At 44.1% G+C, this 17,162-nt stretch overlaps 2 protein-coding genes across 4 annotated transcripts in view; both read left to right on the top strand.

Annotated features, from left to right (window-relative positions):
- Positions 1–17,162, top strand: part of rasgef1ba (RasGEF domain family, member 1Ba) — a 90,962-nt gene that overhangs the window by 56,145 nt on the left and 17,655 nt on the right. Inside the window, exon 1 of one of the 3 annotated variants that reach the window (XM_036526421.1) lies at positions 12,269–12,520. The exons of the other annotated variants lie outside the window; for them this stretch is intronic. The gene's annotated coding sequence lies outside the window, so the exon portion shown is untranslated. Of the gene's footprint in view, positions 1–12,268; positions 12,521–17,162 lie in introns of those variants that run through there. 3 annotated transcript variants of the gene reach the window in all.
- On the top strand, positions 6,605–8,743 carry LOC118776248 (ensconsin-like). The gene is made up of 3 exons (XM_036526423.1): positions 6,605–6,677; positions 7,464–7,931; positions 8,202–8,743. The coding sequence occupies exons 1-3, from the start codon at positions 6,626–6,628 to the stop codon at positions 8,645–8,647; spliced, it is 966 nt and encodes a 321-aa protein (XP_036382316.1). The 5' UTR covers positions 6,605–6,625; the 3' UTR covers positions 8,648–8,743.

The raw sequence follows: 17,162 nt of genomic DNA, 5'->3' as shown, positions 1-17,162 counted from the left end.
CTAGGTGATCTACGCACAGGCTTTAAACAATGTCTTCTTTCGCCGTGTCTTTATCTTTTAATCCATCTTGGGTCATTGGTTTCCGTGTGGCGTCTTCCTTCCCTGTCTTTCTTTTTCCTTCCCCTCTGTCAGCACGTTTCTCCTGAGCTTAACTGTGTCCCGCGGCCATTTCCTTCAATTAAAGGTAATTAAACTGTCAATACTGGTCAGTGTCATGCTGCTCACGGGGGACCAGATGACCGGGCCTCCCAGCGTCTCCTGATTTATCAGAGCAGTGGTTCAGACATATGGCCAGCGCTGTGGCCGGCTCACTGTTCTCCTAAATGAGGCCAGGGCAGGAACGGTCCTGGAGATCGATCCTGTTTACAATGGAACAAGCGTGGTGTGATGAAGCAGCTGCTTTCGTTTCCACGCGCCTTCTACCATGAGCAATTGTTCCCTCCCACAGACACAGCCAATCACAGGGATGCCAGAAAGAGCCAGATTTCCAGAAGTAGAAATACAGGATTGTGTCCAGGTGATGTAGGGAGTATACAAGTCATATTCAGTCTGCCACATGTTTTGCCACAGAAAAGTCACATTATATTGGATGTAAGCAATATTTAGGTGGGCATATTAATAGGAACAGATCCTCGAAATGCACAATATAGAAGACAGTGTAACAGAGGTGTCACATTTGCACATATCTTTTACCAAAAGAATCGCTTCAGAATTCTGTACCAACCAACACACTCACTTGTGCACCCATGCAAAGACACACACACACCCACATGTACACACATATACCCAAACACACATACACAACACACACGTACGCACACACACTCACACACACACACACACACACACACACACACACACACACATATACACACAAACATAGGCATACACAAGGTAAGGGTCAGAGAGAACATGGTGTTGCTGTCCATCCTGTTTATCAAAACAGACCGGCAGCTTTCCCTACTGGCATTACATTGTACACCTGCTAGGAGGATTGGAAAATGCTGTGAACTCTTATAGACTTTATCCTTCCCACAGCACGCGTTATCTGTCCTCCAGGCAGCTGGACCCCCGAGACTCTGGTCTGGTTTCACATTTATATGGAAACAAAAATTTCTCCTCATGTTTTTACATACATGTAAGTAGAATTCTTACCATTGATTGAAACACTTTTAGTTTTGATCACAGAATAAAATGCAGTCCCTAAATGCTACCTTAGCTTTCTTACCAAGCAGCTTTTCAAGATTATTTCAAAAATTGTGGCGATTTCGACCAATCGCCTGTTTACAGAGTTGACCTAGATATCTGGGTTACAGTGCAGCCCAAAAGGCGCTCCATGCTGCAGGAGATGTTCCATTTGCTGCCTTTTTTTTGATTGCGCTGAGATCAGGCTTTCCAGGGAGCGGATGGGAGAAATTCTATCGTGCATTGGAGGGGAGGGGGGGGGACAGGACCGCTCAGGCCCTGCGAAAAGTCATTACTCGAGAGCTGTGTGAGGTACACTCAAGCGGAATTAAACTGGAAACACATGCGGTGCCAATCACCGAGCTGTCTTTGATGGTGATTGACTTTAATGGGGGAGGTGGTGGAGGGGATAGGGAATCCACTTGTGTGGCAGGGTGTCGGCTTACGGAGAGGTAAGGCAGGGCTGGCCCGCTCTGAAAACAAACTGATGCGGGGTGGCCATACTTCACTCACAAACGGGGGGTTGTCCACGGCAAATTGTGGGAGCGTTCCTCCGGCATTCCAAAGGTTAAAGAGGGGGACTTTTCCAGCTCGTGAACCACAGAGGACTGAGACAGATGCAGAAAAAAATACATCAAGAATGATATGAAATGGAATCTTACATGAGATGGAGCAGTTTTAGTTCCTCCAAACATAAATGGAGAACCAAACTTATACAGGAGAGACTATCAGTAGTGAGACAATACCCTCTGTGTTCCTTTCTGGTAGGGTTTTGGAGTATGGACTGCAATTTAAATGGTTGAATCTAGGGAGTTCAGGTGATGGAACTTTCAGTTCAGCAATTCAGGGAGAGAGCTTTCAGTTTGAAATAAATGAGAATCAATAAAAGATAAATAACCTCCCACTGATTTTTTTCTAGACTATGTTTCTCTTACTGCCTAGAATTCTTAGATTGTGGAAATCATACTTGCAAAGGGAGAATGACATCTCAGATTCATGCAATATCTTTGATTTGTGGCTTCAGAATTGTGTGACTGTCATTAATCCAAACATCAGTGTCAACACAGCTTACTACAGGGCTTACTTCAACTACATTTGACTGGCACACTTACTGCAGGTCAATGACTCATTCCTATTGTAAGCTTGTCTTCCTTTTCAAAGCTCCGAATTCCTCACTGCCTATATGATGTAATGCGCTTATTATAAGAGCTTATGAAAGGCCAGTGGGTGAATTAGCATCTGACTGTACCCACCTCCCTTTGGTCTGGGAATGTAAAGGAGTACTGGTGCTGATATAATTCAGCCTAATTGGCCGACGTGTTGCATTGTGCGCTGGAATGCATTTTTTCCCTTTTTTTTTGTTCAGGTCTTTATTGGAACCATATAGCAAAAGAATCATTTATTTTTCAGCGCTTGTTCAGTTATGGCATCACCTTTTAAGCAAATAGAGCAGCAGCTGAGGTACATTGAAAGAAATGTTTGTGATTTGAGCATTATTCAGATATGGAATGGCAGAACCCAACTATCACTGAAAGCACAAGAGAGACGGAGAAAGAGAGAGAATAGTGTCTTGCTGCCGCTAGCTTTGCCTCACCATGCCGTACCTTCACGTTCTCCAAAGTGTGATGTGAAGCTGGTGGACTGCATCACAAGGGGTCGTTCACACCAGTGTGCTAATCGTTTCTGTCATTGGGAGGTGTGTCTTGTGTTTATGGAGTTTGCAGGCGTGATCCTTGCTCAGGCCACACCGTTTACATCTGAGACCCCTACCGAAATGTACTCATTTACACAGCAGTTTTGCTGCTTTCCACCCAAGCTTGGTTAACATGTTTCAAGACCAGCAGAGCCTTATTTCCTGGATTGTATGTGAATCAAGAAAATTACACTGGGCCTGAATTCCTGGCTTAGACCAAATGAGCATATGAGTAAAAACAACATGGCCACACGGTGGGTCTGGGTGATTGACTGAGGCGGTTTTTGCCACCGCCACAGAAGGGCGCCACTGGGTGGCGGCGGGCGCTTCGAGGCACATTGGAATTAGCGGATATAAATTCATGCTTAAATTTCTGCGTCGGTCACAGTAAATTAGAGGACTGGCTTTTAAAAAGATGCCTCTCGCTGCCCAGCTGCAGGAGCCTGATAGACTGTACGGGCTGGCCGTTCTGCAGCGGAAGAGCTGTGGTTTGCAACCCACCCAGTACTCAGAAACAGCAGCTGCAGCGCAGTAAAACACATTCATTCACATTCCCTATTCATTTGGCAGATGCCCCTATCAAGGGCAAACCGCACGATACCCTCCTACAACTTGTAACACTTGTTTATACAATATGGGGCAACAGAGGGAGAGTGCTAGCAGCTTGTCAAAAGGGTGAAGGAGTACTTGACTCAGTACCAAGCGTTCATCCTCATGACCCTCAGGTCCACAGTATGGTTATGTAACCTCAAACCTACCTCATGTATTACAACAGAAGCTGGGGCATGGGACCAGCGCACACAAAGCTTGAATGTTAAAGATTGCAGAAGGGTACACATTATGCAAAATTCTTTTGGAAATCGCATTAAAAAAGAAATCTCACTTTAGTATTCTCTTCATTTATGTATTCATTATTCATACGTTGCATTAATTTATTGTAAAAGAGACTGTGGCATAGATTAAATAACCACACAGTAGTAACTAATAGAACTAACTCTGACAGTAACTAAACTAGCATACCCCCACACACGCAAAAAAATATATAGTCTTAAAAAAACAATACATATATAAATGTGTAGACCCAAAACATAGATGTACCTAAATGTTACCTAAATTGCCTTTGAAGTGAGTGCCATTTGTTGTCTTTTCAGCAACACCGGTGGCACCTCATGCAGTTTGCCTGGAAAAGAAAAATATCAGCTTTAACAAAATTCGACGTGCTCATGTTTGGAAAGTAAGATGCTTTCACTGTTATTCCCATAGGGGGGATACGTGAGGTACCTACAGTGCATTTTCAGATTAGAACAGTTGAGTTCCTGGCTGCCAGGCAACATGAAAGGAGAAGGGAGAGAGGCCAAAGATTTGAATCTCTCAGGGGCGACAGCTGCCCAGCGTGATATTCCACTGTGGCTCAAGGTGCATTGACATAATCATTTCACGCACATTACAGTTTCTTCTCCTTTTGTGCTCACTGACCTGCTCACTGCACCGTGAGCCGTGACACTTTAAGACACACAACCTGCCCTGGCTGCAGTCTGAGGGTTTGTCTTTACCCACGCCCAACAGTAATTTTCTTAATAAATATTGTGATCTGAGTCTACTCGAGGGAAAGACGGATGCTTGCGAGGTGAGCCCATATCATGATCTCACAGGAGGTGTGGATGGTAAACACACTTGAAAATGCTTTTTAATTAAGCTATCCTGTAAGGGAATTTCAGCAGTGGTGTCTGTGATGAGCAGGCGTGAGTAATAACAACTGGGGCAGCGGATCGGGTACTGGGTCATTTGTTTAGGGGCCAGAGCGATCCAGTGCTTTGGTACTAATGAGATCAGAGTGAGGGGGACTGTCTGGTCTCCTTCATCCTCTTTAATTATGATGTTCCATGATGGGATGAGGCTGCAGCTGGCAAGAGTAGCCGTGTTCTCAGTGCCGGTGGCAGTCTGTGAGCCCATTTACTCAGCAACTGTCGTTGTAGTCTTTCCCAATGCCTCCTCTCACATGGGCTCACATGAGCTCACAGTTGGGGTGGCAGTAGTGTGGTTAAGTAGCTTGTCTCGTCACCAAATGGTTGCAGGTTTGAATCCTGACGAGGCATGGCTCCTACCTTTTCCTAAAGTACGTAACTTAAGCTGCTTTGGTACAGTATCCACGAATGAAACCCGATGATGCGTGGAAAATGTAAGCTATGCATTCCCATGGTAAGGGTGTGTACTGTGCAAGTAAATTATATTTGTTTTCCTTAAACAAGACACAATGGGTATTTGTATTGTGTTGTACTACTTTGTGTTACTCCTCACATTGTTTCACTCACAGTAAATTCATCGGAAAGACGGGAACCACACCTTCTGAGGTTTGATAGGACTGTTATTTCCCTGCTCTTGTTTTCCACAATATACCCAGTAATAGATCATCCCCACATCTAAATAGGTTGACAGCTTTCTACACAGCCCTCTAGTTATGTTGGAACAGTTAGTGGGGGAGTCTAAAACCTCCTGAATGCATTCTCCAGGAGAATGCATGCACATGATGGCAGTCCTGTCATAAGATCACAGGACTGCTGCAGCCCAAAACAGCATTAGAGGCACTTAGACTTCTCCTAATCACAGCGGTTGTGATGAAAGCTTCATACTCGGCGTAATGGCAGTCCCGCACAGTTATTTTGAGCACAGTGCACATACACAAAAACAAAGATGGAGGGCTCTCCATTTGGTGCTGTGCACTTACCACATGCTCTTCAGAATCACTCAATTAGCCAGTGTAGCATTTAAAAATAATTCATTTTAAACAAACAAACATGGTTCAGTAATACATATTTAATTAAGTATATTACTTGTTTGATTAGCTATACGTCAGTGTGAAGAAAGCAGGTTAAATATGGGAAATATTTACAACACCGTGTAATGTGTACAGTTGAATGCATGCACTCTGTTTTCAAAAACTTGTTTTTTTTTTTGCAACTGAGACCTGTGGTTTCTGTGCTTTCCAGTTAGTAAGAGGTGTGCATAATTTGAACCATTCTTGTGTAGCCTACTCTGTCTCATATGATAATGTTGAATTTATTGTTATTACTGTAGTATTTTGTTTTTATTATGATCACTCATACTACAGTACAAATGAATGCCAACGGAAATTTATTTGAACGTTGTGATTTTAACACTGGATTCATGTGATTCACTTTATTTCACATTTTCACAACACTGTAATAATATGTATACTGATTTGGTAGTTGGAATGTCAAAGTATTACCAATGAGAGTAATACAAATTAGAATCTTAAACAATTTTATATCGCTGAGTTGATTTATTGATGACATGTATTTACTGAGGAAAAGCTGCATTTTTCATTTCTCACATCAGACGTTGGATTGCTCTTGCACATGCTTGTTATCAAAGATATGGCACGTGATCAAATACTAATCAATTTCTCATTCAAAGCACTCAATACAAATAAAGCCTGGTACGCTTCAAGACACTAATCTTAAATTGTTAAAAACTGTTGACTCCTTCACTGGTGGCTTTCAAAAGTCAGCGATTATCCACTACATAAGAAAATATCAACGAGCTATAGCTAATTTCTATAATGTATGAATGTGTTACGCTGTGCAGATGTGACAGTCACCCACTGCTCCGGTTACATTCGCGATCCAACCGAGTCAGAGCTCTCTCTGTACCCTCTTTGGTTGACGTCATGCTCTGCGTCGAAGCCGGAAGCGTTGAAGGCAAACATTGGGTGGGTGGGTTAGCAAGATGAATCCTTCAATGATAAACTCTACAAACTCTGTTTCAACGTCTTCTAGAAGTAAGTTTATGAAACAGAATTCTGTCTTAAGTGAAAGTTTGCGTTGATGAAGGCAGCAAGGCAACTAGGTAGAGAAAAACGTGCCGAAGTTGCCCGTTGCAACATGGCTATTGCTAGCTGCCTTGCTACAAGAGGAAGCTCGCAACATAGTATCAGATGAAGGGAGCGTGCGTTTGTGTTGCAAGTTTGTTACGTGTAGTTAATGTTAACCGTCAATATTTGTAACGAGCGATGCCTTTGCTTACTCGTTGTTCACTTTATTGTCCCTTTTATAGGAAAAACAATTACTCCTGTCTGGTCTGTGGTCAAGACAGAGCATAAACACGTTGCAAAACTGTTGTTATTCAGGCAGTGACAGTCAACATATTACCCTGACAGATGTATCTCTTCGTTCGCGACAGTTAATCATAATCTTGGCTAATCAGTGTGAGTCAGTTTGGTCCATCTAACTACCTTACTCGTGCAGATCACTGCCGCCTCAAAGCTACCAAAAAGAATTTAATGTTTTGACAAAAGGAGGTGCATGACAAAAAATACCATAATGACAGATTGGACAGTTTTTGGCAGTATGCCATCTAAATCTGTTTGCTTCACCTGCAGTGTTTCCTTATGCATTGGTGACAGAACAAATCGCTTGGATGCCTTGATCCCATTATAGTGAGAAATTGTGATCTTTGCGGAACTATCCGCTCAGAAACTCCACACCTGAGTATGATTTTCATTTTCAGGTCCTTTCTCTTACTGCTGTCACTAGTCTAGCTATCTCAATCTTTGCACGTTGTGTAGGAAAGAGAGAGGCAGAGCGTTCTGTCAACTGGTCTGTGGAGGAGACCCAGGCCCTGCTGTGCGCATGGAGCGACGAGAGAGTGCAGAAGTCTCTCTCCGAGAACCTGCGCAACAAGCATGTGTTCAAGCACCTCGCGGCCCGCATGAGCGCCCTGGGCTTCTCGCGGAGCCCTCACCAGTGCCGGCTGCGGGTGAAGACGCTAAAAGCCAACTATGTGAGAGCCAAGCTGCTGAGGAGCGTGGACGGGAGCCAGCCGTGCACCTTCAGGTATTACGCTGAAATGGACGCGGTTCTCGGGAAAGCTCCGCCCACAGGCCCCGGGATCCCCGTGATATCGGAGGTGAAGTCGGAGGACGACCGCGAGTCCACGGATGAGTTCGAGTTTGGCAACACCAACTTCTCTCAGCCGCTGCCCATTGAGGGTCCCGGCATGTTTCTGGAGCCGCCCATTGCATCAGTCCCTGCAGGTAAGCGTTTGTGGAAATTTGAATTGCTTTACTCTTTTTCTTACATTTAATTTGGTATTATGAGTTATAAAAAAAACTCCCATACAGATAGGAAAAAAGAAATTGCCTATATATGAATATTAATTATACCCATCTATGAATTTGTCCACATCCTCTCAGTAATGTGGGGGTTCCTTCCTTTAGATGTAGCTCTGTAAACCTTATTCATGTGCACAGTACACAGCTTTGCATTATCATAATGACTTAGCATTTTTTTCCTTTGGGTTTCAGCCATACCTGTGGAAGAGGACATGAGCTCCAAAGCGCAGACCCCGTCACCTCCACCGCCGCCCCCGCCACCGTGTCCTCCCTCTCCCTCACCCCTGGAGCACGAGGGGCCCCACTCCCTGGAGCCGGCCATCCGCTACCTGGCCGACTGCTTCCAGCGGCTGGTGTCGGAGTCGCGGCAGCTGATGGCGCAGCTGGAGAACCAGCGGCACGAGCAGGCCCGCTGGCAGCAGGAGCTGCTGGGGAGGTGGCTGGAGCAGGAGGACCGGAGGCAGCGGGAGGCGGCGGAGCGGGAGGCCCGGCGGGAGAGGGCCCGCATGGACCACGAGCTCCGCGTGCTGCAGCTGCTGACCAGCCTGCAGAGGCCCCCGCCCTGCCAGTGCACCCAGCGCGGCCTCGGCCTGAGGGACCGCGGCAAGCAGGAGTCCGGGCAGGGACCGGCAGAGTGAAGAGGCCTGCGCCCTGCGGAAGCCTGCGCCCTGCGGAGGCCTGCCCCGTCTACAGGAGCTGCACTCTCAAATTGTACAGCAGACTTGCAGCTTTGCCCTGACTGCTGAATCACTTTTGGTGAAACTAAAACCCATGGTCTTAACCAATGATCTTTTTCAAATGGAACTAATATATCTTAAGCAAAAGAATTAATTTTAGGCATCTTATAACACAGATCACTAAACTAAATCGTGCTCTTGCAAAACACAAGTCAAATTTACACTTTTACTGAACTGTGTTGACTGTGACTACATGGTTTTGCAAACAGTATGTGTTTGCAGTTTTTTAACATAAGACAATCTTGCCTTTTATGTTACCTTCCCTGGTAAAGTACATTGTTTCAGGAAGAATCTCAGCACGGAGAATATTGTATTTAGGTAAATAAATGTACAGTAACATATATATAAAATATAATTATATAGGGCTGTCTGTTTCATCCATTTTTCTACCAATAAATTAATTTGGTATTCTGTCCTTTCATAAATTGCATATTTATATTTTTAGAGTTTTGGGATAAATTGCTGCTTTTTTATGCTACCTTTTGTCTGTGTTGTACTGAAAGTTGATAAGATACCATTTTGTAATCTCCATCCCCAAGCCAGTTCCATAACCATCATGGGACAGTATACCACTTTGGTCATCAGTGAGATGTTTGGGCATCTTTGGAGTGGAACATAGTGCTTATTTTTCCCAACTTATTGTTCCACACCTTTAATGCAAGGTTCATTCAGGTTTGATTGCTTTGAATTTTTTTTATTTTGTAGATATTGTTTAACAGTACTGGACAGTTCAAAAAATGATATTGCTCTGGGGTTTGAATTTGGGTTGTGCTGTGTGGCAAAGTAATAGACACTGTGTCATGTTACACAGCCACCCAGCCAAGTATAGCACTAGCTACCAATTATGCATTGCATTGCTAATTATATCCAAAGTAATGAACTGTGAACTCTATAAACAGTGACAAATAGTGTTTTTTCCTTGCACATGTCACCATATGGCTAGATCTGCCTTTTGGAATAGTTTATACATTTTATATTCATATGCAGAACAGTATTACATTATGCCATGTAACTTGTGGTATTTTAAGAGACCTGTTGCATGTGTGTATATTTTACTCATAGTTGACTCCTTGTATAAACATTCAATGTGAAAACAAGACACAGATACTGAAGAGATCAGGTCACAACTGGCTCTGCTTCAGTTTCTATACAAGAGCTGGTCTGAGTGGGAATACCACTTGCGATGCAGGCCTTTGATTTTACTGTGTGAAACTGGAGGTGTGAACATTACTGACTGAAACAGAATAGAAGCAGGAGTCTATTTAGACGCTCTGTGTAGGTGTTGATGCATATCTCAGTGAATCACATGAATAACTGGTAGGCACTGTGGGTTAGCTACTACTAATGGAACAAAGTTGTGTTGAAGGAATTTATTCATGTTGCACCAATTCAGTTGAGAATGATTCAGAGACTCACACATCCACAGACATACAAGTTCTGAAATGATTACTGCTGTAACTTGTTCCATAGATCTAAAAAGCCAAGAATAATATACCTGAATATGGACTTATCCTTATACTCAACAGTATAAATTAATGCTCCCAGAAAAGTCATTTAACAGGGAATGAATATTACAACCTATGTATTGAAACCTCTTTGAAATTCTAGATATTCAGGTTTCTTGTGCTCATGATTTTTTGGAATTGTTTGCTAGACTTTGCCATTTTATTGTTGAAGACTAGTTAAATGAGGGTACCAAAGTAGCATAGCAAACAGTGTGTTCCATAAATAGTTATACTGTATGTGCTTTGTAACAACCCTTTATTAGTAGTATGACTAGTTATTGTTAGTCATTTCAGGCATACTTTAATCCAGGTCAGTGTAACAGCTATGTAACTAAATTCAGCTTAGACAAAGAAGCAATCAGTAATGGTGTCAGTGAGTCCAACAGCAGAACAATTCCCGCACAATCCACCCAGGTAAACTAGGAAACCAAAAACCCTCAGTTCACCAGAACAAAGTCTGTTATCCATAGCATGAATCTAACACTGATACAGTTGCGGTATGTGATGGACTTTTGCAAGAATGCAGTGATGCTATCAGTGTTAAAGAAATAGAGGTGTTTGCCATTTCCCTACAGATAAAGTTATCTTCTGAAGTGGAAGGCCAGAGAGTCTATGTCCTTTTGGCCAGAACATTGAGCTCTGGTGTGTGTAAGTCTGCCAGGGAGTAAACGCACTTTGAGAAGGTCAGCAATCCTCAGCGCTGACCTTTCACCCTCTGTCTTGCAACACAAGAATGCAAACCTCTTTGTGAACCAAACCCAGCAGTTTCAAGGGCTTTCTTGTGCGCCGGGTTGAAAAAGCAGACTGAAAATCCCAGATCTCATGTACAAAGTGTGTGTTCCAGTGGTCTGTGTAATGCGATTCTTTGCACTATTCCAGCGGTGCGACGTGTCAGTATAACCTCGTCGGCCGCAGCTGATTTTAACAGAGCCCACACAAGACCCTCTTAACTGAAAACGTTTGCTGTATCACAGACCCTGTGTAGTAAGACAAATTATAGAGTGTTATTCATTCTGACATGTTGTGCTTGATTCAGCTGATGCTGTGTCTGTCACTGCGACTTCTTGCTGATCCCATTCTGACTTACTGAAATCATACTGAGAGTAGTGTATATGCAGACAAAGACCCCACACTTCAATGACCTTGTGCATTGTGGAAGTGTTAGGCTGTTAGTAGTCCAGGCACAAAAGAATTTTCCACCCATTCATTGAGTTATGTGGTCTTCTATATGTTTACTCATTTTTCATTATTTCAACTTCATTTTAGGAATTTTAGGATGATGAGTTGGTTCTTTTGTTTGCATCCAGTGGTGGACAGAGAGGACCCAGTTTAAATCACAGTCCTGAAGAGGTCAGTGGTTAAACTCTAGGTCCTTATATCTGTCAGGTATTGTCAGCAGAAGCACTACAGAGTACCAGGAAGACTGATTTACCAGAGCCACCCCCTTTAACTGCATTATTCATTGCCAGATGGTAAATTATACCCGGAAAGCTGATATATAATTATAATAAGGATTATATATCCTTATTAAATATTTACACAGCGCTCAAGAGAATGTTGATCTAGACATGCACAGGAATTCACAAACATTTCATATATGCTTACATACAGTTAATTTTGGATTTTAAACCGCGTTTGTGTGATTCTGGTGGGATAAAATTGTGTTAGATGTAAATAAAAAAATTTGATCAGATTTATTGTCATTAAATCCACATCCACATACATACACGTTTTCCGCATTAACGTTTGGATACGCGTATTACGCTACTTACATAACCGAATTAATCGTTGTAAGAAAGGAAAACAAACGGGGACTGTCTGCTGCATTAAACTGTTGAAAGCCCAGTTGACTGATAAACGCTGTGCTGCTCTGGTATGTCTACTCGCACGTTCGCTCCTCTGATTGGCTCTTGGTACCATCGTAGTATAATGACACTAAGGAGGCAGTCTTTCCCGGCGTTTGACTAAGGGGTTTGAATACGGCTGTGCTGTGTCGGCGCAGTCAGTGGGTGGAAGCATCTCGGAAGAACATGCGTGTGGATATTTCGACCTGCATGTATTCAAGTCTCTGCCGCTGAAACTGGGATGTGCTATTTGTTGTCTACGTGATCAAGTGAATTACTCGACATTGCAAGACCAGGAGAATAACGTGCTTACTTTATATTCAGAGGCAGTTTTCTGATGTCATTGAGTTTTTTCTTTTCTTCTTCTCTGATTCTTTTTCTTCTTGAGGGACCTTAAAACTTAAAATCCAGATTTTAATTTCTAGGTGAGTGGATTGTGATTCTTTCGTTATGCATTTTCAAACAATTCTTTTTGCGTTCGCAAAATTGATCCGCGGGGCAGGTTACAACTGGTTCTGCATTTCGCTAGTATACGTTAATTCCATTGCACGCTTTATGCTGGTGTTACATGTGTATGTGTAAGTGTAAGCAGTGCCTATTGCTGCCGCAGGTTACTTGGATGCAGTATCTCACGGAGTTTATTCAGCGCTCGGGTTATCAGAATGAAAGCGCTGCTGCTATATCCCCTCAAAGCAGCAAGATACATTTTGCGCGTTGTGAGATTACGCCTCTGACCATGTCGGTGGCTTTTGCGCTTTCACAGGTATAGTGTACGCTTGGCTAAGTAAATTATATGGATATAAATGAAGTCCGTTCATCGGAGCTGAAACGTTGTAGTTAATAAGGAAAACGTGAAAATTCTAGATAACGAGTCTGGGTAATGGATATCCCATTTAAGAATACATTTGATAAGAAGTTACTGATGAATTCATTCATTGAATATTCATTTTGTGTTGTAGTACATTTCTGTAGACAAAATTAATACGCTTATCACAGCACTAAAGGATAGTGCCACCAAAGTAATAAGGATTCACACGGAAAGATAAACGGCCTTTTGTGCATGCCTTTGGTGGTGCGTGAAACGCGTGTGCTTTAAAATCCGTGAAGAATTGCAAGCATGGGGAGATTAGATACGTCTCTGGGGGTAATTTTAGTTCATAACTTGCACTCGTAACTTCATTGACGCACTGTAACAGATGCTGTTATGTAGATTGACCAATGTTTACATTTCGTATGTATATGTTTATACAGCTGGGCTGTTAATGACGCACTTGGTACCCGTAAAGCAGCCAGCTCTAAACCGGGGCTGGATCTCACAACTTTGGAGAAGTGTTGCCTTGATCATCCCTATTTCAAATTAAGCGCAGCATAGCTCGAAGGAATTTCAAACGAAGCCTTAGGAAATCGATCCGTTTGAGTTTGGTATAGTGGAGCGCATCATGTTTAGGTTAAGAAGCTGCTATTGTCTGCCTGTGACGTGCCACATATCTGTGGACTTTTGCTTGCGGCCAATTACAAACGGTTTAAATTATCCCTTGGGTCTGGCACGGCTCATGCACGACAATCGCGCCAGCATCTTTAGTTAGCAGCATTTCTGACGCCTGGTCCTATGTAGAGATTTGTGGCATTAGGCTCATTTAGACTATTTTTAGTTGCGCAGTAAAACGATCCTTGAGAGGTAAAGAGGATTCCCTTGGTCACACGACATTTTAGGATCACCGATGAAAATCTGTTTGTTTTTTTAAGACAGTGTACCTCAGGTTAGACTGAAACCAGATCATTCTTATGCCTGGTTTCATTCTGAAATGGATGGCCACCTGCATGCAGGTATAAAGGTTCACAGGAATAAACATTGTTGAGTGACTGTCCCTCAGTTGAACTGCAGACATACTAGTGATTTGGAGGGGCTTTGACCCACTTAGGATAATACCTTTCTGCTGTAGGTGCTTTGCAGTCTGAGTACAGCTCAACAAATGATCGGTCACTGGTGCATAGCACCCGCCCAATGATTACTGCTCATCACTTTCCTTAGATCATGCCTGAACATTTTCTTGTGAGTTCCTCCACAGAATGCTTGTAGAGACAGCTCTACACAGGAAAATCACTAATGTTAATTCAACACTGTAAGTGTTCAGCTAACTCTGAAAAGTGTCTAAATTGTCACACCTTTACAATTATAATGTTGAATTAACACTATTGATTTTTTCTGTGTGAATAGATGAAGGAGATGTTGCTTTTACCTCTCCATGTCTGTGCATGGAGCAATGTACTGCCCCCCTTGTGGAAGGGGTGGGGGGTTTGAGGGGTAGAAACTGTTTTAGCACTTGAGTGCTTGTTCGAGAGCGTGACTGAAATGAGAGGGAGGGGTTCTTTTTGTGGCGTCATTATTTTGTCTGGTGTCGGTAAGTCACATGGTCTCCTGTTCGCCAAGTCGTGCAGCTGAGGGACCCATGAGGGACTTTGCTGGAAGAACATTTTATGTTGTGCAGATGAGTCAGTAGCCCCAAAGTTAAAGTCATGTTAAGGGGAGGGGGGGGGGGGTGTCTGTGTTTATTCGGTTTCTACGCAGTGGCTCGCTGCCAGCGCTTTCGCTGACTGGAGCTAAACAGAAGAGAAGTGTGGGAACAATTTCTGTCTTCCTGTCCTCAAATACGCGGCTTTCTCTTCCCGGGCAATGGATGGCCGTTAGCACCTCGTTGGTGGGGCAGCACACTGTTTAACTTCGGCTGCCCTATAAAAGGATGTCCACCCACAAAACCCTTTAAAAGGAAGCTCTGAAACGCTCATTGTAAAAGAAAACTGCCACCAATGTGTGCATAAGCGCATACGCTTTTCACTGATGGCACCATCCTGTTTTTGCAGCAGTATATCTGGGTATAATCAACGCACATTGTTACGCATTAGATCTGAATGCCGTAGTGCCTGTTGAGCCAAATACTTCACTGGGGTTGACTAAATGAATACCATCTTTATTGTTAAAAAATGTTTTTGTTTTGTTTTGGTGACTCTAATCTCAAACAGTGGCAACATTGCTTTTCACAGCAGGGAGGGATTTTAAATGGCTTGACTAATTGACCAAATGTAGCTATTAATATCCAATGTGGGAGGAAGTCCCCTGTGAACCAGACTGACACAAGACATCTTGACTCAGTTGTGTTCTGAGCAGCCGTTTGAGATAATGGCCATCATGTGACGCTGAGTTGACCAAAGGCTGTGCCAGCGTTTCAGCTGGGAGCATTTTTCATGAATACATATGCAGATACACATTCGTAAATCTCTCCCTTAAGAAATGGAATAGAACAGTTTTCTGAAGACTTGATCTTTTGGGACTGTCCCATGTTGTGTTTATTTCTTTTTTTGAGCCATTTCCAGCCCCTGCGTTATTTTAGTTTTGGGGGGCAGATGGCCCCGCGCCCTTTGCTTGCACGCTTAGACCGCAACAAAAACAATATCCTATTTTAGGGACTCGGTGCTTTTGTTTGTTTTCCCACCCAGCGCAGCGGTGAGCCTAAATCAACAGCGACTCGGGGACGTTTGCCTTTGTCAGGCATTGTGGCCCGACATGTGGCCCGTGTGTCCGACACCTGGAACCCAAATGCAAATAGTTTCAGATGTCTGCCGAGTGATCTGCCCCCACTTTGTTTTCCAGCCCTTTTTTTTTTTTTTTTTTTTTTACGGGAATACGCTGTGGTGCAGCTGGCATTATCGGCGGATGAAGAGTCACCAAGGGGGGGGGGGGTGTGCCTGTGAAAAGGGACTTGGGGGGGGGGCTTTCGCCAATTCAATGGCTCCTCAGAGCCCCTTCTGGGGGCCCCCGATGATGTCATTCTCTCAGATGCACCCTCAGGCGGTGGGGGGGGGGGGCTCAGTGTTTTCGCGCGCTGCTTTCCGCGCGTCTGGGGATGTGGAGCAATTGCGTGCATGGAGGTGCCACCATTTTGGACAAAGTTGAGAACGGCTCCGCTTAAAAGTTTATTACTGACAACTGTTTTCAAAAAGCCTTTGTAGGAATATGTAGTATGTATTTTATCACTTGAATCCTATGAGCTGTTACATACGAGCTGTTAATGCTTGAGGAATTGGATCATCAGTGGTAAATGATTATGTTATACTAGCCATTCTTAGTAGCTGGGTTTGTTGTAGTTTATAATTCCCAGTGACACTTGTAAAGTATACGCTGATTCAGAGGGTTTTGCAATCCTCTTTGTTTCCTTGGTTGAGAGGGAGGTGGGAGAAGGGGGGCGCAGTTTTGACATTGATATTCCTCGGCTCTGTTCATCCCATTGCCGTGGAAGAATGGCGGGAGCACATGTCGGAACAGATGCTGAGGGCGCTGATCTGACTTCTAAGACTCTCATTTTGATGCAAATATCCACGGGCTTATGGAAGAGGGATCCCTGGCAACACCCGGCTCCCTTTCTGACCCCGGCCCCTTGGCTCCTTCAATGGACAGGGGGGTGGCCGTGGAGTTGCCCATTGTCTGAGGTTCCTGTGCCCCGTGCCGGCACTCTGAATGCCTGCATTGTGCGGATCGGCGCATCTTGGTCACGGACACCGGCTCGAGGAATACGCCTAATCGCTTAATTGCTGGCAGACTTTTTTTAAGAGCCAACGAGAAAAAGAAGGGGGGGGGGGGGTTCCACTGTGGCTCGTGCAGGCCCGCTGAAGCAGGCCAGCGGTCAGGTGGTTCATTAGCTGGAGGGTCCGCAGACTTTCTGGGAAAAAGGGCGTTGAGGAATTGGCAGGGGGAGGCAGCTGTGTGCAGAGGATCGTGATACCCACCTCGGAGTTGTTTATGTGCCCAGAGCTGGCCCAGTTCTGCTCACGTTGTCTCTCCGGAGAACATCCACGGGGTTCTCCCTCTCAGCATCCACGGGGAATAATCAGCGTTCTGTTTCCAGAGCTTTCATCTGGAGGTCAGAATGTTTTTGGTTATCATGTCCCCCTGTAAAAGGGTGCACTGTGCTGCCGTCCACGTGACCTAAGAGCTTGGGGGGGATTATTGTATTTAAACCAGTGCAGAAGAAACATTTCGCTTCCCCAGGAAGCTGCAGCTATCATGGTGGA

The sequence above is a fragment of the Megalops cyprinoides genome, chromosome 4 (assembly GCF_013368585.1).
Source record: "Megalops cyprinoides isolate fMegCyp1 chromosome 4, fMegCyp1.pri, whole genome shotgun sequence".
NCBI classification, from domain to species: Eukaryota; Metazoa; Chordata; class Actinopteri; order Elopiformes; family Megalopidae; genus Megalops; species Megalops cyprinoides.
The sequence above is the reverse complement of the archived record's forward strand: the minus strand, read 5'-3'. Positions and strand labels throughout refer to the sequence as shown.

What these genes read in the sequence shown, in the direction of transcription:
- LOC118776248 (XM_036526423.1), top strand. Translation starts at nt 6,626, where the DNA reads ATGAATCCTTCAATGATAAACTCTACAAACTCTGTTTCAACGTCTTCT. An exon ending in TGTTTCAACGTCTTCTAGAA is followed by an intron (nt 6,678 to 7,463) that starts GTAAGTTTATGA and finishes CACGTTGTGTAG; the next exon opens with GAAAGAGAGAGGCAGAGCGT. An exon ending in CATTGCATCAGTCCCTGCAG is followed by an intron (nt 7,932 to 8,201) that starts GTAAGCGTTTGT and finishes TTTGGGTTTCAG; the next exon opens with CCATACCTGTGGAAGAGGAC.